The sequence below is a fragment of the Stegostoma tigrinum genome, chromosome 8 (assembly GCF_030684315.1).
Source record: "Stegostoma tigrinum isolate sSteTig4 chromosome 8, sSteTig4.hap1, whole genome shotgun sequence".
NCBI lineage: Eukaryota > Metazoa > Chordata > Chondrichthyes > Orectolobiformes > Stegostomatidae > Stegostoma > Stegostoma tigrinum.
In genome coordinates, this window is record NC_081361.1 from 51618435 (window position 1) to 51636509 (window position 18075).

Here is an 18075-nt window from a genome sequence, read left to right on the forward strand (position 1 = left end):
GAATGGGAGAATCAAAGTTTCGGGCAAAGACCCTTTATCAGGACTCCTACTCTGTAGTGTCAGTTTGGATGTAAGACAGTGGGTGAAACTAAAAACAAAATACTTTTTAAGATGATAAAGTGTGAAGCTGGATGAACACAGCAGACCAAGCAGCATCTCAGGAGCACAAAAGCTGACATTTCGGGCCGAGACCCTTCATCAGAGAGGGGGATGGGGTGAGGGTTCTGGAATAAATAGGGAGAGAGGGGGATGCAGACCGAAGATGGAGAGAAAAGAAGATAGGTGGAGAGGAGAGTATAGGTGGGGATGTAGGGAGGGGATAGGTCAGTCCAGGGAAGACGGACAGGTCAAGGAGGTGGGATGAGGTTAGTAGGTAGGAAATGGAGGTGCGGTTTGGGGTGGGAGGAAGGGTTGGGTGAGAGGAAGAACAGGTTAGGGAGGCAGAGACAGGTTGGGCTGGTTTTGGGATGCAGTGGGGGGAGGGGAAGAGCTGGGCTGGTTTTGTGGTGTAGTGGGGGGAGGGGACGAACTGGGCTGGTTTTGGGATGCAGTGGAGGAAGGGGAGATTTTGAAGCTGGTGAAGTCCACATTGATACCATTGGGCTGCAGGGTTCCCAAGCGGAATATGAATTGCTGTTCCTGCAAATTTCGGGTGGCATTTTTGTGGCACTGCAGGAGGCCCATGATGAACATGTCATCTAAAGAATGGGAGGGGGAGTTGAAATGGTTCGCGACTGGGAGGTGCAGTTGTTTACTGCGAACCGAGCGGAGGTGTTCTGCAAAGCGGTCCCCAAGCCTCCGCTTGGTTTCCCCAATGTGGAGGAAGCCACACCGGGTACAATGGATACAGTATACCACATTGGCGGATGTGCAGGTGAACCTCTGCTTAATATGGAAAGTCATCTTGGGGCCTGGGATAAGGGTGAGGGAGAAGGTGTGGGGGCAAGTGTAGCACTTCCTGCGGTTGCAGGGGAAGGTGCCGGGTGTGGTGGGGTTGGAGGGCAGTGTGGAGCGAACAAGGGAGTCACGGAGAGAGTGATCTCTCCGGAAAGCAGACAAGGGTGGGGATGGAAAAATGTCTTCGGTGGTGGGGTCGGATTGTAGATGGCGGAAGTGTCGGAGGATGATGCGTTGTATCCGGAGGTTGGTGGGGTGGTGTGTCCTCCTGCAGTGCCACACTGATGCCACCCGAAGGTTGCAGGAACAGCAACTCATATTCCGCTTGGGAACCCTGCAGCCCAATGGTATCAATGTGGACTTCACCAGCTTCAAAATCTCCCCTTCCCCCACTGCATCCCAAAACCAGCCCAGTTCGTCCCCTCCCCCCACTGCACCACAAAACCAGCCCAGCTCTTCCCCTCCCCCCCACTGCATCCCAAAACCAGTCCAACCTGTCTCTGCCTCCCTAACCTGTTCTTCCTCTCAAACATCCCTTCCTCCCACCCCAAGCCACACCTCCATTTCCTACCTACTAACCTCATTCCACCTCCTTGACCTGTCCATCTTCCCTGGATTGACCTATCCCCTCCCTACCTCCCCACCTATACTCTCCTCTCCACCTATCTTCTTTTCTCTCCATCTTCGGTCTGCCTCCCCCTCTCTCCCTATTTATTCCACTCACCCCATCCCCCTCTCTGATGAAGGGTCTCAGCCCGAAATGTCAGCTTTTGTTCTCCTGAGATGCTGCTTGGCCTGCTGTGTTCATCCAGCTTCACACTTTATCTTGGATTCTCCAGCATCTGCAGTTCCCATTACCACTGATACAAAATACGTTTTTTTCCTTTTGTGGACTGAGTCGTCATTAAGCTCAGTGTTACAGCCTCTGTCATGACCAACATCCCCATCCCTATGTCTCCTCAGGCAATTAATAACCATCGCTGATTTTTCTTTATCATGGCTCTCCTCTGGGGTAAAACGACCTGCATAAGAGACAGATTGCATCTGAATTGGAAGGGGTGACTTACTAGTGCTACTTGGAAGGCTTTAAACTACTAAGAAGGGTACCCAAAGAAAGAAGCCTGAGGCTGATACGCTAGATAAAGGGAGCAAGTTAAATAGTCAAGGCAGGCAAAAGCACAACAGAGAACGTAGCAAGAATGATAAATTAAACTGTGTTTATCTCAAGACAAGAGGCCTGGCAGGTGAATCAGATTAACTTGGACATGCTTCAGAACATGGGACTGGGATATCGTAGCTATTACAGAAACATGGCTCAGGGAGGGGCAGGCCTGGCAGTTCAATGTTCTTGGGTGTCGCTGCTATGGGGGGTCAAGAAAGGAGGGAGTGTGGCATTATCGGTTAAGGATAATAATACGGTTGTAATTGGGGGGACAATTCATGGGAGAAGCTCCAGTGAAATTATATGGGTGGAGCAGAGAAATATGAAAGGGATGATTACCTTGTTGGGATTGTACTGTAGGTTCTCCCAATAGCCAGTGTGAAAATTAAGAAGCAAATGTGTCTGGAGATCTCTGATATTTGCAAGAATAATAGGGTTGTATTGGTAAGGGCTTTAACTTTCCAAACATAGACTGAGACTGTGATAATGTTAAGGGCATGGATGGAGACAGATTTTTAAAGTGTGTACAAGGAAATTTTCTTATTCAATATGTGGAAGTACCAGAGCATAGGCAATACTTGACATTCTCTTGGAAAATAAGGCAGAGTAAGTGACTGAGGTGTCAGTGGGAGAGCACTGTGGGATAAGAGGTCATAATTCTTAGTTTTAAAATAATGACGGAAAAGGATAGACCTGATCAAAAAGTTAAAGTTTTAAATTGGAGGAAGGCCAATTTTCATGGTATTAGGCAGGAACGTTCAGAAATTGATTTGTGGGAGGCTGTCTGCAGGTAAAGGGATGGTTGGAAAATGGGAGGCCTTCAAAAATGAGACAGTGAAAGTTCAGAAACCATATGTTCCTATTAGGTGAAGGGCGAGGCTGGTAGGTATAGGAAATGCTAGATGACTAGAAAAATTGAGGTTCTGGTCAAGAAAAAGGAGGCACATGTCAGGTGTGGACATCTGGGATTGAGTGAATCCCTAGAGGAGTATAAGGGCCGTTACTTAAGAAAAATGGTCAGGAAAAGCCAGTGAAACAGACCAGTGAATCTTATGTCCGTCTTATGTAAGTTGTTGGAGAGGATTCTGAGGGCCAGGATGTACATGCATTGCGAAAAGCAAGGAGTGATTAGGAACAGTCAGCATGGCATTGTGCATGGGAAATCATGCCTCACTGACTTGGTTGAGTTTTTTTGAAGCAGTGACAAAGAAGATTGAAGGCAGACTGGTAGGCATTGTCTATATGGACTTCAGCAAGGTGTTCAACAGGGTTCCACGTGGTAGATTAGTTAGCAAGGTTAGGTCACTTGAAGTCTGGAGGAGCTAGCCAATTGAGTACAAAATTGGCTTGAAAGCTGAAGACAGAGGGTAGTGGTGGAGGGTTGCTTTTTTGGACTGGAGGACCTTGACCAGTGTGTCCCAAGGAAGTGGTGCTGGATCCACTGCTTTTTGTCATTTATGTAAATGATGTGTGTGAGTACAGAAGGTATGGTTAGTAAATTTGCAGATGACGCCAAAATTGGTGGTATAGTAGACAGTGAAGAAGGTTATCTCAGCACAATGGAACCTTGACCAGATGGGCCAATGGGCCAAGGAGTGGCAAATGGAGTTTCATTTAGATAAATGTGAGGTGCTGCATTTTGGACAGGAAGATCAGGTCAGGACTTATGCACTTAATAGTAGGGCTAAGGGGAGAGTTGTCAAACAGGTGGACAGGGTGGTGAAAAAGGCATTTGGCACGCTTGCCTCCATTGATCACTGCATTAAACATAGGAGTTGGGAAGTCATGTTGTGGCTGTAGAGGACATTGGTGAGGCCACTTTTAGAATACTGCATTCAACTCTGGGCTCTCTGCTACAGGAAAGATGTTGTTAAACTTGAAAGGGTTCAGAAAAGATTTACGAGGATCTTGCCCGGATTGGAGGGTTTTGTCTATAGGGAGAGGTTGAATAGGCTGGGGCTTCCCCCAGAGCATTGGAGGCTGGTGGTGGTGACCTATTATAAAATCATCAGGGGCATGGTTAGGGTAAATAGCCAAGATCTTTATCCCAGGGTAAGGGGGTCCAAAACTAGGGGGCATAGGTTTAAGATGAGACAGGAAGGATTGAAAGGGGAACTGAAGGGTAACTTTTTCATGCAGAGGATGGTGTGTGTATGAAAAGCTGCCAGAGGAGGTGGAGGACTCTGGTACAATTGCAAAGTTTAAAAGGCATCTGAATGGGTATATTGAATAGGAAGGGTTTAAACGTATATGAGCCAAATGCTGGCAAATGGGATGAGATCAGTTTGCGATAGCTGGTGCAGACAAGTTAGACAAAGGTCTGTTTCTGTGTTGTATAACTCTGACGCTTAGACGCTATAAATAAGGAAAATACCAACTGAATACAATTAACTATACATTAACAGGTTCCCCACTTCTTAAGATCAAACTTTTTTAATTACAGTCTTCTCAAAATTTCTTAAAGTCTCAAAGAAAATACGTTATTATAATCATTAATAAATCCCATATTAGCTAATCTTTAACTTATTAAACCTTTTTGCGGAAAATATATACAAGTAATTAAATTAAAAATTGTTAACCTTATTCTTTTAACATGATCATGTTCTTCTCATAATAACACAACATATCACTCTTCAAGGACATCTAAATTGCTTAGGCCAAGCATTTCTCTTTTCTTTCCAAAACAGTCTGATACTTGGTGACTTCTGTCAACGTACTTTCTTGAAGTCTCTTTCCAATATTTCTTTTGCACTCATGAGATCCATTCTCAAATTTTTCTTTGCAATACCTCATATCAAATGAAAATTGTTCCAAAGAGTGATTATCTGCATAATATTCTAGGGGAATTTTTTTCTGTTTGACTTTTGTGTAAGATTTCCTTCAGAATATAAGACACATATACTTGCATAGTCTATTGCTACTACTTGTGCCAGTGTTTCAGTAGTTAGTGTTTTTTATCCATCTTTTATAGCCTTGGCTGCCTAGGCCAAAGAGCAACATTCATTATTCATTCCCACCAAGAATAAAATGAACCCTGCCGTTCTAGGATATCTATCTGCAAGGTTGGGGTGTGAAACATTGCTTAAAAGTGAAGAGCTTCAAATCTTCTGGATCACCCAATATTAGATACTTTAGATTACATTTATCTAAATTTAGTTCCTTTTTAATATTTAATTTGCTCTCAGAACCTCCCGAACCATGATTTAATATGGTACTCTATTCCGTAGGTTACAAGTAATATTGGATCTCATCCAGTTCAACTGACTGAACGTAATTTGTCTGACTCCACCTTTGACGTAGAATTTTTTTTTGTGGAATTCCTGGTCCTACTTGTTGACTTTTTCTAAATAAAATTGCTGATTTTTAGATATTCTCAACATGTTCTGCTTGATATCTAATGCTATCTATTTAAAGGTCCCCGAAGTTTGGCAACCAATCTTTAAACTCCTCATTTATGTTGCGTTTCATTTTATTGCCCAAATTCCATGTAACCCCCTCACAGAAAATCATTAATGCACAGCATAAAGATAGATGAAGCCCAGGACATTGATCTATTATAGCTCCTTAGTTCTTATTGTCTGCTGTAATTAATAGAGGCGCCTCCTATCCTCATGCCTTTTTAGTTATGATTCTGCTTCTGTATTGACACTTACAGCTGGTATCGGGGCAGTCTCGCATTGCTACTGCCATTGTTCATACTGCTGCTGAATGACTCATTGGAATCATGATTCATGATTGGAATGAATGTTTTCCCAGGACTTTTTTTTTATTTGAAGGTTTTTGACCTTTCTGTCTCAAGTGTGTTTTTATTCTTTCTAAAAATCTGACTAGTTAATAACAGCAGTCTATCCAAGTTTGACACCTTTGGTATAGTCCAGCATTGAAAGGCAAACATCGGGTTAGGAATTTCCAAGTAGAATTTTTGTGATCTTTTATTGGTGTGTTAACCTTAGCACAATATGTGTTCTAATATATGCTTTTACAATAGATGAACCTGAGAAATGGTCACTGTGTGATCAACAGATGTTTTAGAAAGGACTTGAAATATCATTATCGTAACTGGAATAATTGTCTTCGAAATTACATTCTCAATTCTGAAGAAGTGTAAATGTAATAGTATTTTTCAAAGTCTGGCTGAACTCGCATAAATTTAATAAATAATCTATTTTGTAAGCGTTGTTCATAAATTTTAAATCATCCAAACCTTCCTCCATGGCTGAACTTTGAGCCCCAAACTCAATACTTTGCAGCTAATTTTGCTTTTAGTAGCGAGAGATCCAACGCCACAACCAGTCCCCTTTGTTTTCTTTAATAAGCATGGATTCTGTGTCCATGTCCGTATAAGTGCAGTATCCCTACAGTGCTGAAAGATGCCATTTGGCTCATTGAATCTGAAGAGAATCCTGTCCTGTCCTGTCCTCATGATTCCATATTTACCATGGCTAATCCAGCTAGCCTGCCCAACCCGTGACACCGTGGGACAATTTGGCATGATTAATCAACCTAATCTTTGAATGGTGGGACAAAACCAGATCACATGGCAGAAACCCACATAGGCACTTCAATTTTCCCACTGACCATAAGATTCAGCTTCACTTGTCTATCTTATTCAAAGATGACGGTGAAGTAGATGGGATGAGTCCAAGGCTCATCCGCTCCAGTCAGCTTTTCATTTTTTTTTTGTTAAGCTCTCTTTCTTCATCTTCCCCTTCGTCATTGTTTAAGTCTGGAAAGGGGTGGGTAAAGGATGAAGCCTCCAGCAACAAAACCAGAATGAACCAGACATGGCTCCATCCCAGCCTGGCGAGTGAGGAGCAGGTCCTGGACTACCTCCCCAGGCCCAACTCACATGGCCCGGATTCATGGGCTAGGCTAAGGCTGTAGGTCTGTGGTTAGGCCGCCACCCTTCAGGCACCCAGAAGTGGCAGTCTTGTCAGCGTGGAGGTCTTCATCTTCCAGGTATTCTAGCAACCTGGCAGGCAGTCTCATCCAGGTCTCGGCCTGGCATGGCTGTTTTCTTCAGAGGCTTTAGGCCCACTATTCCAGCAGTCCGGCCTGACCGCCTTGACTGGCCTGCATCTTCAGAGTATTCCATTGTTCTTTCATCGGTTTTCCCCGAGCCCAGCAGCTGTTGACTGAACTTTGATGAACTTTAGCTTAATTTTTACTTTCTTTAATTGTACTGGATGACTTGTGTCATTAATGTGGGCACCACGGTGGGTGACTTATGAAACCCATCTCTGTTTTTTTCATATAAAAGTACGTGACAAATTTTTATTCTTTTCTATATTCTATTCATAGATGTTGGTGGGACATCATAACCTGACATTTGTACGCTTGGTTTCTGGTTTTCTTTTCGAACACAACTGAAATTGCAACCTTCTTCCTGAAAAGAACTCCATTTCCAATCTTCACCTTTTGGCAACAATCCCTTGCTATTAATATCAATTTCAACTACCGCTGGTCGGTAAGACAGAAACCAAGTCATCTCCCTGTAGTACTCATTCTTGTCTACATCCACCCCTCACCCTTTGTGCTTTCTAGAACTGTGTGCTCACACAATTAATTGCCACTAATTGGTGATAAAGTTTCTACATAACATTAGAAAAGATATTAACAAACTTAATATGACCAACTGGACAATGACAAGTGGAAAAATGTCTTCTGTGTGAGATTTATAGTTTTTATGCACTTCAGTGTTCACAATTTAATGCAGCAACCTGCTTCCGTCTAAATTTACCGTTGCCTTCTCATTTCAAATGATACTGTGACTGACCAGAGTCTCAAAAATTGTTCTTTCAGGATAAAATTAAATCCTTGTGGAAGAAGTAAAACAGCTCCACATGGATACATAGCACCATATTCTGCAGTCAACTTAATTTTAAAAGTTCCTGGATGAACAGTTAAGCAACTGATACTTGAGTAGAAAAGATTACAAAAAGGTAAATCAGCAACTAAACAATTTGGTAATGCTGAGCTCAAATATTAAAGGTTCTTAATTTAGAGAAAAAAATTGGTACAAAGTTTTGATCTGGGAGGTTGAAGCTTAGCTGGTGCATTTTATAAATCCTGATTTCTATAGGATACAAAAGAGGAAGTACATGGAAATCCGTCTTTATAAAATGGAAACAATCTCCAACTTTAGATCTCGTACAGACATACAAAACAAAAAGAAACAAGAGCTCCCACAATCAAACTCACAGCTGACCTGGATTTTAACCTCAATCTCAAATCTACGTTCCTGCATATCCTCTAATCTTTCATTCCGTTGGTAATTAAGAATCTCCTACAGCTGCCTTAAAAATTTTTAAAGGTTCTGAACTCATCGCCTTTTGAGGAAGGGAATTCCAAATGCAGTCCAACCTCTTGTTAGATTAATCCAGGAATCATTTTGCTAAATCCGGGTTGCACTCCATCATGGAACAATACATCTTTCAGAAGTGATGCCCAAGTCTCATCAGGGCAACGAGGGATGAAGTGTGACTTTTAACCCCTTTGACTTTTATATCTAGATCGATAGAATACAATATTTTTCATGTTTTCTGTACTTGTTTGTGAAATGCTAATAACCTGCCTATGTGTATGCCAAGTCTTTCGGACCTCTGTTTCTGTTATTTCAAATATACAGTTGATCTTTTCCTACTGTGTTTCTTCCACTAATTTCTTTTATTCCTGAAGTGAAAAGTAGTTTGCCTTCCAATATCAAATATGTTAAGACCATATCTATATTCATGGAGAGTCTTTAGAGCAGAATTTTGTCCTCATTCTACAGCACTGCCCTTTGTAGAACCAAACTAAGTTGGAACTCAGAGTTTCCAATTCCAGGGGGCTGTTCCAATGGGACAGGCTCCACGTGAAACATGCTGGGATTGGAGTCCTTGCAAATCATAAGTCGGGCTGTGGATAGGGCTTTAAATTGCAGTGGGATGGATTCAGTTGAATAGAAAATAATGGAAAAAGTTAAAGGAGGGGAAGACTCAGCTGAAGTCAAGTTTCCAGAAGAAGAAATTAGACAGTCTGGAAAGGGTCAGGAATCTAACTTCAGGTACAGCAGAAAAGAGGACAACCATGAGAAGACAGCAGTCATTACAGGACCGAGTGTGTTGAAACATGAGTAGGCTACCTAGTAGTATAAAAGATGTTTGTAAGGGTATAAATATCTAAAAGGTAAGACAGAGGCAAGAGTGGACATTGAACTGGTGGAAAATGAGGCTAAAAAAGTAGAAATGGGGAATAAAGAAATGGTGGAGAAGTTGAATAGGTACCTCGTATAATGCTTCCCAGTGCAAGGTACCAGCAACATACCAGAACTTTGAGAGACTCAGGGGTGAGAGGTGAACGTAGTGGCTGTCACTAAGGAGGTGTGGGGAAAAGCCTGAAGGTGGATAAATCATCTGGACTAGTTGGGCTACTCCCCCAAGTTCTGAAGAAGGTAACTGAGGAGATTGTAGAGGCATTGATGGTGATATTTCAGAAATCACTAGAGTCAGGGAGGGTGCCAGACAACTGGAAAATGGCTAATTTAACACCCCTGTTTAAGAAGGGAGGAAGGCAGAAGAGAGGAAATTTATAGGCCAGTTAGCATGACCTCAGTTGTTGGTAAGATTTCGGAGTCAATTGTTATGGATCAGACTGTGTGTATTACTTGGAACTGCATAGTAAAATAGGTTGGAGTCAGCATACTGTTGTCAAGGGGAGGTCATGCCTCCTCAAATTTGAGAAACTAACAAGCAAGTTAGACAAAGCAGAGCCAGTGGACGTGATCTGTTTGCATTTCCAGAAGAACGTTGACAAGGTGCCACTCAGGAAATAAATAAGAGCCCATGGTGTTAGGGACAAACTACTGGCATAGGTAGGTGGCTAACTTGCAGAAGGCAGCAAGTGGGATAATGGCGTCTTTTCCAGAATGGCAGCCGGTGACTAGAGGAGTTCTGTACAAGTTAGTTTTGTGACCATTAACTATTCATATTTATATATTAACGTTCTGCATGAAGGAACTGAGGGCATTGTTGTTAAGTTTGCAGATGGCACAAAGATAGGTGGAGCAATAGGTGGTGTTGAGGAAGCCAGGAAGCTGCAGAAGGACTTGAGGCAGGCTAGGAGAATGGGCAAAGAAGTAGCAGATGAAATACAATGTGGGAAAGTGTGAGGTCATGCACTTTTGTAGGAGGGATAAAGGTGTAGACTATTTTCAAAATGGGGAAAGGCTTCAGAAATCTGATGCACAAAGGGTTTTGGGAGTTCAATTTGAGGATTCTCAAGGTTAACATGCAGATTGAATTGGTGATTAGGAAGTCAAATGCAACATTAGCATTCATTTCAAAACAGCCAGAATATAAGAGCAAAATTGTACTGCTGAGGCTGTGTGAAGCTCTCGTCAGACCACATTTGGAACATTATGGGAAGTTTTGAGTCATATATCTAAGGAAGGATGTGCTGGTGCTGGTGTTGGAGGGGTTCCAGAGGTCGATTACAAAAATGATCCTGGAGATGAAGGGCGAGTCAAACGAGAAGTGGTTGAGGTTGCTGGGTCTGGAGTTGATAGCTTTAGAAGGATGAGGTGAAACCTGAAGGAAACTTTACTGAGGCCTGTATAGAGTGGATGTGGAGATGTTGTTTCCAGTAGTAGGAGAGACAAGGACCCAAAGGCATAACCTGCAAGCAAAGGGATGACCCTTTAGAACTAAGACGAAGGCGAGTTTCTTCAACCAGAGGGTGCTTAATCTTTGAAACCCATTGCCTTAGACAACTGTGAAAGCCAAGTAATTGAGATGATTTAAGACAGAGAGGTTCTTGATTTAGTAAGGGGATCAAGGGTACCAGGGAGAAGGCAGGAGAATGCAGTTGAGAAATATATATTAGCAATGATTGAATGGTGGACCAGACTTGATGGGCTGAATGGTCTAAATCTGCTACTGTACTTTATGGTCTCATGATACAATTCCAATTAGAGCTAGTTCGCCAATATTCCTTCAAAGGTGTCTCACAAAAATACATGATACCTGGAAGTACAAGAGCAGCAGATACTTGAGAGCATTCACTACAGCGCTAATAGCATGAGATACTAATAGCATTCCAAAACTGCTGAATGAAGGGGCAATGGTGGAAGAAGAAATAAATACAATTCCTATCACTAGATTAAAAAGTGCCATGGAAACTAATGGGGCTAAAGACTCACCTGATGGATTGCATCCTGGGATATTAAAAAAAAGTAGTTGCAGACATAGTACTGGTAGTAATCCTGGAGTCCTTTATTTCTGGAAAAGTCCCAGAGAATCTTAAAACAACCATCTAATACTTTTTATTTAGAAAGGGAAGGAGATAAAAAGTTGGTAACTATAGTCCAGTTAGCTTAACATCTATTATTGGGAAAATGTTAGTCTATTATAAGGGGTGTAATAGCTGAGCATTTAGAAACCATTATGTGATCAGGCAGATTCAGCCATGCTTCATGAAGGGCAGATCTGACAAAGCCTATGACGTTGGAGGCAGCGTTATCAAAATGGATGGATGATTGGCTAATTAATGACACTGACAGTTTACAATGTTTCAAAGTAATATTTCATCTGCACACTTTGAAACTGTGCCCTGCCTAGTATGATCTAGATTATATATGTCCGGAAAAGCAAGACGCTGAATCTGGATTTCTGGGAACTCTACTACAAACCCTCCTCCAGCCTGAAAAGTACCCATTGACACTACTGGTTCCTATCATTCAGCCAATTTTGTATCCATGTTGCTTCTGTCCCTTGCATTCTGAGAGTTGTAACTTGTCAAATGCCTTTTAGAAATCTATGTATGCCATTTCAACAGCATTACCCTAATTAAGCCTTCCAGGTACCTCTTCAAAAACCTAGTCTCCATTTTGCCTTTTAAAAATCCAGAATATCACAAATCAGAGTCTGTTCTACCATATAATGTCATCATAGCTGATATGATGGTCCTCTTCCTAATGAACACACATTTTTACATGCGACTGTTGATTCTTTCCAGAGTATCTGTTTCTTGAAGTTTCCCCACTGGTGAAGTGAAACTGATTGATCTAGTCCATAATTGCTATGTTTATCTGTACAGTCTCATTTCAAAAGATGTAATATTTGTGATTCTACAGTTCTCTCACCACATTTGAGGAAAAATATTGAAAACTCGATTGGTTTGTGTGAAGTTTGTTTGTTTGGAAAGATGTAAACAGTATTCATTTTTTAAAAAAAGTGTGATATAGTATCTTTTAAAACTTTGAATCCTAAATAAAACTCAGTTTCTTTTACTATCACAGCCCCTAAAGATGCTTGAAAGCAGAGGAAGAATCCTGGGTTACAATATAACACTTCAGAAAAGCACAGAGAAAAACACAACTATCTGGGAACAGACATCAAACACCTGGTATATTATTGAAATCCCCAGGACAGGCTGTACCATTACAGTGTCTGCTTATAACTCCAAGGGAAACTCTCCAGCTACTCAACTCCATGTGTCGTATCTCACAGGTAAAAAGTCCGTGGTATTTACAATTTTACAAAGAAGCCTAGTGTATTACTTTTGATGAGAGGTGAGTGTTGGAGAAGAAAAGCAATTAACTTTTTGTTCAATTGCTTCCTAGTCATGCTTCTTTGAAGTACAGATAATTGGATGGTCTACTCCTGCTCCTATTTCCTATGATCAATCAGCATTGTTGCCCATCTGAATTCCCCTCCCAAACTGTTGATGCTGAGGTTATTAACAATAATATTAACCATGCACTAGCTGAAATAATTTGCCACAGACCAGATACAGGAGTTGGTCTCTTATGTACATTGTATGACAGAATAAATGGTGTCTGAAGAACCTGACTCATCTGTAATCTACTGCTATATTTATGGACAGATCTTCCTGCACCAAGAAACATCTCCACTACGTATGCTGGAAACAACCGATTCTTAGTCAAGTGGATGGAGCCTGAAAGACATCTCCAAAGAACACCAATCCAAGGATATGTAGTGGAATGGGCAGATATTTATAGCAAAGATCATCTGAAAATAAATTGGAAGAAGCTTCCCCCTCAAAATCATTCAGCAACATTAACAGGTAACTTATTTTCGCTAAATCCATTTACTTCTTCACCCAATCTTTCCAGTCAAGCACCATCGTGATTTTGATGACCAAATTCTATACAATAATTGTGATGAATCAAACATCTGTTCATTTTCAGGTCTTAAGATTCTCTAAATCGTAATAGACTATACTGAGTGTGGTATGTGACAAAACTTCAAAGTTGATTGTCTGATCTCTTATTTCTAATGAATTGCTCCCCACATTTTATTGTGTGACAAATTTATGTTTTAGCTGTTCCAACAAACAGAGTCTTGTTTATTGCCAACGTGTAGCACGTTGCCGGGGTGGGGGTGGCGGGGGGGAGGCGGGGAGAAGGTTAGAAAAGTAATTTTATTAAATGGACCTGACTTTTCATCTTGTCAGAGTTTGGAAAGAAAAGCACTTAACACAGGATAGTCAGCTCAATTCATTCAAAAACAAAGTATCTCAGGCGCTGGCAATATGAAACAAAAACAGGAAGGGTTGGCAGCACTTAGCAAGAGGTGAAATATTGTCTGGAAAACAATGGATGAATTGAACTGAAGCTAAAGTGAACTGTAGTCTGACCAAGACTGCACAGCCGTAGACCAGCATGTGCATCATCACAGCCAGTAATGGGTGGGTTAACTTCATTTTAATAGCAAGATTGCCTTGTTTCAGTTGGGCAGAAAACCAGATAACTCTGCTCTTATGTTCCTGGACTGGACAGTAAATATGTATTTCACAAAACAAATCAAGTGTACATGGCAATTACAGGATGTCGGTGTCACTGGCAAGGCCAGCATTAATTGCCCAGAGGGCAGTTCAGAGTCAACTTCATTGCTGTGGGTCTGGGCTCACATGTAGGCCAGACCAGGTAGGGATGGCAGTTCCCTTCCCAAAGATCATTAGTGAACCAGAGATAATGGGAACTCCTCTGATGAAGGGTCCAGGCCTGAAACGTCAGCTGTGCTCCTAAGATGCTGCTTGGCCTGCTGTGTTCATCCAGCTTCACACTTTGTTATCATTAGTGAACCAGATGGGTTTTTCCCAACAATTGAGAATGGTTTCATGATCATCATTAGACTCTTAGTTCCAGATGTTTATTGAATTCAAATTCCAATATCCACTCCTAAGAGTCACCGGTCAGGTCCTAAAGGACATAGCTGCCAGACAGGGTCTGCGGTGGGTGGCGAGGAAATAAACAAGAGCGAAAAACATACTTGACCTCATCCCTTACCAGTCTGCCAGCTGCAGATGAATCTGTCCATGACCATGTTGGTAAGAGTGGCCACCACACAATCCTTGTGGAGACAAATTCCCACTTTCACATTGAGAATGCCCCCCATAGTGTTTTGTTGCATCATAATTGTACTAAATGGGACAGACTTCGAACAGATCTTGCAAATTATGAGTGGACATCCATGAGGCACTGTGGGCCATCGAAAACAGTAGAATTGTACTCCAGCATAATCTGTAACCTCATGATGTGGCATAACCTCCACTCAACCTTTACCATCAAGCCAGGGGATCGAGCCTGTTTCAATGTGAGTGCAGAAAGCATGTCAGGAACAGCACCAGGCAAACATTAACAAGGTTTCAACCTGTTGAAGCTATTAAACAGGACTACTTCCATACCAAACAGCATAAACAGCAAGTGATTAACAGAGCTAAGTGATCCCACAGCCAACAGATAGATCTAAGCTCTGCGGTCTTGCCACGTCCCAGTGTGAATGGTGGTGAACAATTTTAACTCACTGGAATGGTAGGCTGCATAAATATCCCCATCCTCCATGATGAAAGACCCCAGCATGTTGATGCAAAAGATAAGGTTGAAAGCATTGCAACAATTTTTAGCAAACATGCCAAGTGGATGATGCATCTCGGTCTCCTCCAGTGGTGCCCAATGTCAGAGATGTCAATTTGATGCACTCCATATGACATGAAGAAATAGTTGGAGGCATTGGATACTGCAAAGGCTAAGGGCTCTGGCAACAGGATCAAAAACTTGTGCTATAGAACTTACTGCTCCTCTAGCCAAACTATTCCAACAAGTGTCTACATAATAATGTCAGACGTTACCCAGAAAGGTCCAAACAAACTAGTCTCTGTCTCTTGGCAATCACTGAATCACCCACTGTCAACATTGTAGGGGTTACCACTGAGCACAAACTCAACTGAATTCATCACAAATGCAGTGGCTACAAAGGAGGTCAGAGGCTAAGAATACTATAGCACGTAACTCGCTACCTGACGCCTCAAAGCCTTTCCATCATCTACAAAGCACAAGTCAGGAGTATTGTAAAGCACTTCCTACTTGCCTGGATGGGTTCAACTACAATTCCACAAGAAGCTTGACACCATCCAAGACACAACAGCCCACTTGATTGGCACCATGTCCACAAACATCCAATACCTCCTGTACCAAGTCTCAGCAGCAGTGTGTGATATTTACGAAATGCACTGCAGAAATTCACTTAAGATCTTTAGTGGCCTCTTATAAACCCACGACTGCTTCCATCTAGAAGGACAACAGGTACGTGGGAACACCACCGTCTGCAGGTTCCCCACCAGAAATGGCAAGTGGCTTGACTTGGAAATATATCACTGTTTCTACACTGTGCTGGGTCAAAAACCTGGAATTCCTTAAAGGTACTGTGGGTACACCGACAGCATGTGGACTATAGTGTTCAAGGAGGCAGCTCACCACCTTCTCAAAGGCAACTAGGTGTGGGCATTAAATGCTGGTCAGCTAGCAACATCTACAACTTGCAAGTGAATAAAAAACAATGCATCTGATGTATAACTTGGCTCGACAATGGAAATGGGGTTCTTCTGGGATTCAACATTCTTAAGAATGCTATGCAGAGTGAGGTTGTAACAGTGCCCATTGTTAAAAATATACATTTTAAAAATGTTAAAGACAATCCTGCCCATTGATCTCTGCCTGAGGCAACTTCTTTGCTTCTTCATTACCATCCCCATTCAGTATCTGCACTCACCCCATCCATTAAATAGTTCTTTGGGCAAGGATCAAAAGGAATGGTGGGAAAGCTGGGCCAGGGTATAGAGTTGGATGATGAACCATGAACATATTTTAATGCAGGGTTGAGGGGCCAAATGGTCTACTCCTATTCGTATTTTCTATGTTTCTCTTCAATCGAGCAATCTCTTGGGAGTGTTTCTAAACTTCAGGATTGAAATCCTGAAGAATTATTTTATGATACACTGAGGGAGATCAATTATGACCAAGGTTTTACAGATCAGAATCCTCATTTGTGACCCTGATCAGACAAATACATCTTTTGAACATTGATTTGTTTTGTTTTCCACTTAGTGATCTTCTGATGGAGAATCTTCATAATTGTCTCAGTACAAGGGCCTTAATGAGTTGGTTTAAGCAAGTCACTTTTGACTTGAACACAGTAAAAGTGCAGGGGAAGAGGAAGCACATGTATTTGGGGCCTGGGAGTGATGATTGAGCAAAGTTAAGAGAAACAATGACAGTAATAACATTGATAAAACACAGAAACATCGTTCTTTTTCAGTTGTAGCCTTTTAAAGAGCAATGAGGAAAGCTAACTTAAGGTGGAAGTTCACACAAAATAAACGTGAAGTTATCAGTTGAAAATTTCAGAACAAAGTTTGTTTTTGTAAGGGAAGTCTATGAAGGGTTATAGAACTAAGAGGGAAAGGTAGAGATTAGACCATCCATGTGAGCTGATTAGATGGCAGAACACATTCAGGGGCCTGAGCAATTGCCTGGAATTCCTATAACAACCCACCCAGCAGAATTAAGCAACAGCATGATTTCTTTTAGTTTTCTTTTTTGCAGCTGTCACACATTCTCTTTTTTTCCACCTCCCAACACCCCCATCCCACTCCCAACCATGTTATACTTTAGACAGAAAGGAATGCTGCTGAGTATAACTATTTATCCTACTGTTTTACAGAAAATATAAAGCCCAAGACTTGCTTTCAGATTTCTGTTTATGCCATTTATGAAAGTGGGGCCGGAAGACCACTGTCAACTCAAAGCTATTCAGCACAAGAAGGTAATTAAAGTAGTCATTAAATTAAAACTTTGAAAAATTATCAACATGTGCTAGTGGTGTTGACAGAATATTTTAATCAAGGTTTGTAACAACTTTTTATTCAGCAGCACCAATGGCAGGACCTGTAGCCTTCACCAAGCATAACACTGCTATAATATTCTGGAAGAATGTTCCACATGACCAGAAAGAGGGTTGCATAGAGAGCTACACCATCTACTTGCGGGAGGAAAATTCTGAGCTACCCCCTACAATTTATCGTATGTACACCACAGAAATTGTTAAGAATATCAGGATTGACCTTCTGAACCCTTGTGCATGCTCTAGCATTCAAATGAGAATATGGGTGAACTTCACTTAATGCTGCTTTCCTCCCCATCCTATAGAGAAAGAAGTATCTATGTGAATGTAAGTCAGATCTTAGACATGTATAGAAACATGGATGTCAGTAACCTAAATGATCGATCAGCCCATTGGGACTGTTGATTCTTTGCTAGAATAATCTAAAACTAATTTCCGTGCCACATTCTCAGTAGGCAGTTTTGAATCTTCCTTTGCTTTGAATATTTATCCAATTTGCTTCACGAACTCCGTATACAAGCACCTTCTTGTTCAAATTTGTCTAAAGGTTCACTGGACAGCTCAGAGCATGATTCATGATTGAGTGGGAATGAGCCATGAGATCCACAAGGTCCAATCCCAGTACAGCACTGTGGCCTGCTCCAACTGGAAAAAACAGGGGCAGCAATTTAACTCTTAAAGCCTTAAGAAACCAGGCACAATTTTTTTTTAAGAAGGCAGGGGAGTGCTAGGTGCAGATGTGGCTTCCCACTTAGCTGTTCTCTGACTACCATTCTTCTCCCTAACCCTTGTCCTGTCCTTCAACTACTACCCTCTTCCTTTTCATGCCTCAAC

At 41.7% G+C, this 18075-nt stretch overlaps 1 protein-coding gene across 1 annotated transcript in view; it reads left to right on the forward strand.

The window, feature by feature from the left end:
• The window catches only part of il12rb2 (interleukin 12 receptor, beta 2a), a 50005-nt gene that overhangs the window by 23695 nt on the left and 8235 nt on the right, over positions 1–18075 (forward strand). Inside the window, exons 9-12 of the mRNA XM_048539798.2 lie at positions 12336–12546; positions 12923–13123; positions 17062–17163; positions 17268–17420. Coding sequence (XP_048395755.2) covers positions 12336–12546; positions 12923–13123; positions 17062–17163; positions 17268–17420 — 667 coding nt within the window. The remainder of the gene's footprint in view (positions 1–12335; positions 12547–12922; positions 13124–17061; positions 17164–17267; positions 17421–18075) is intronic.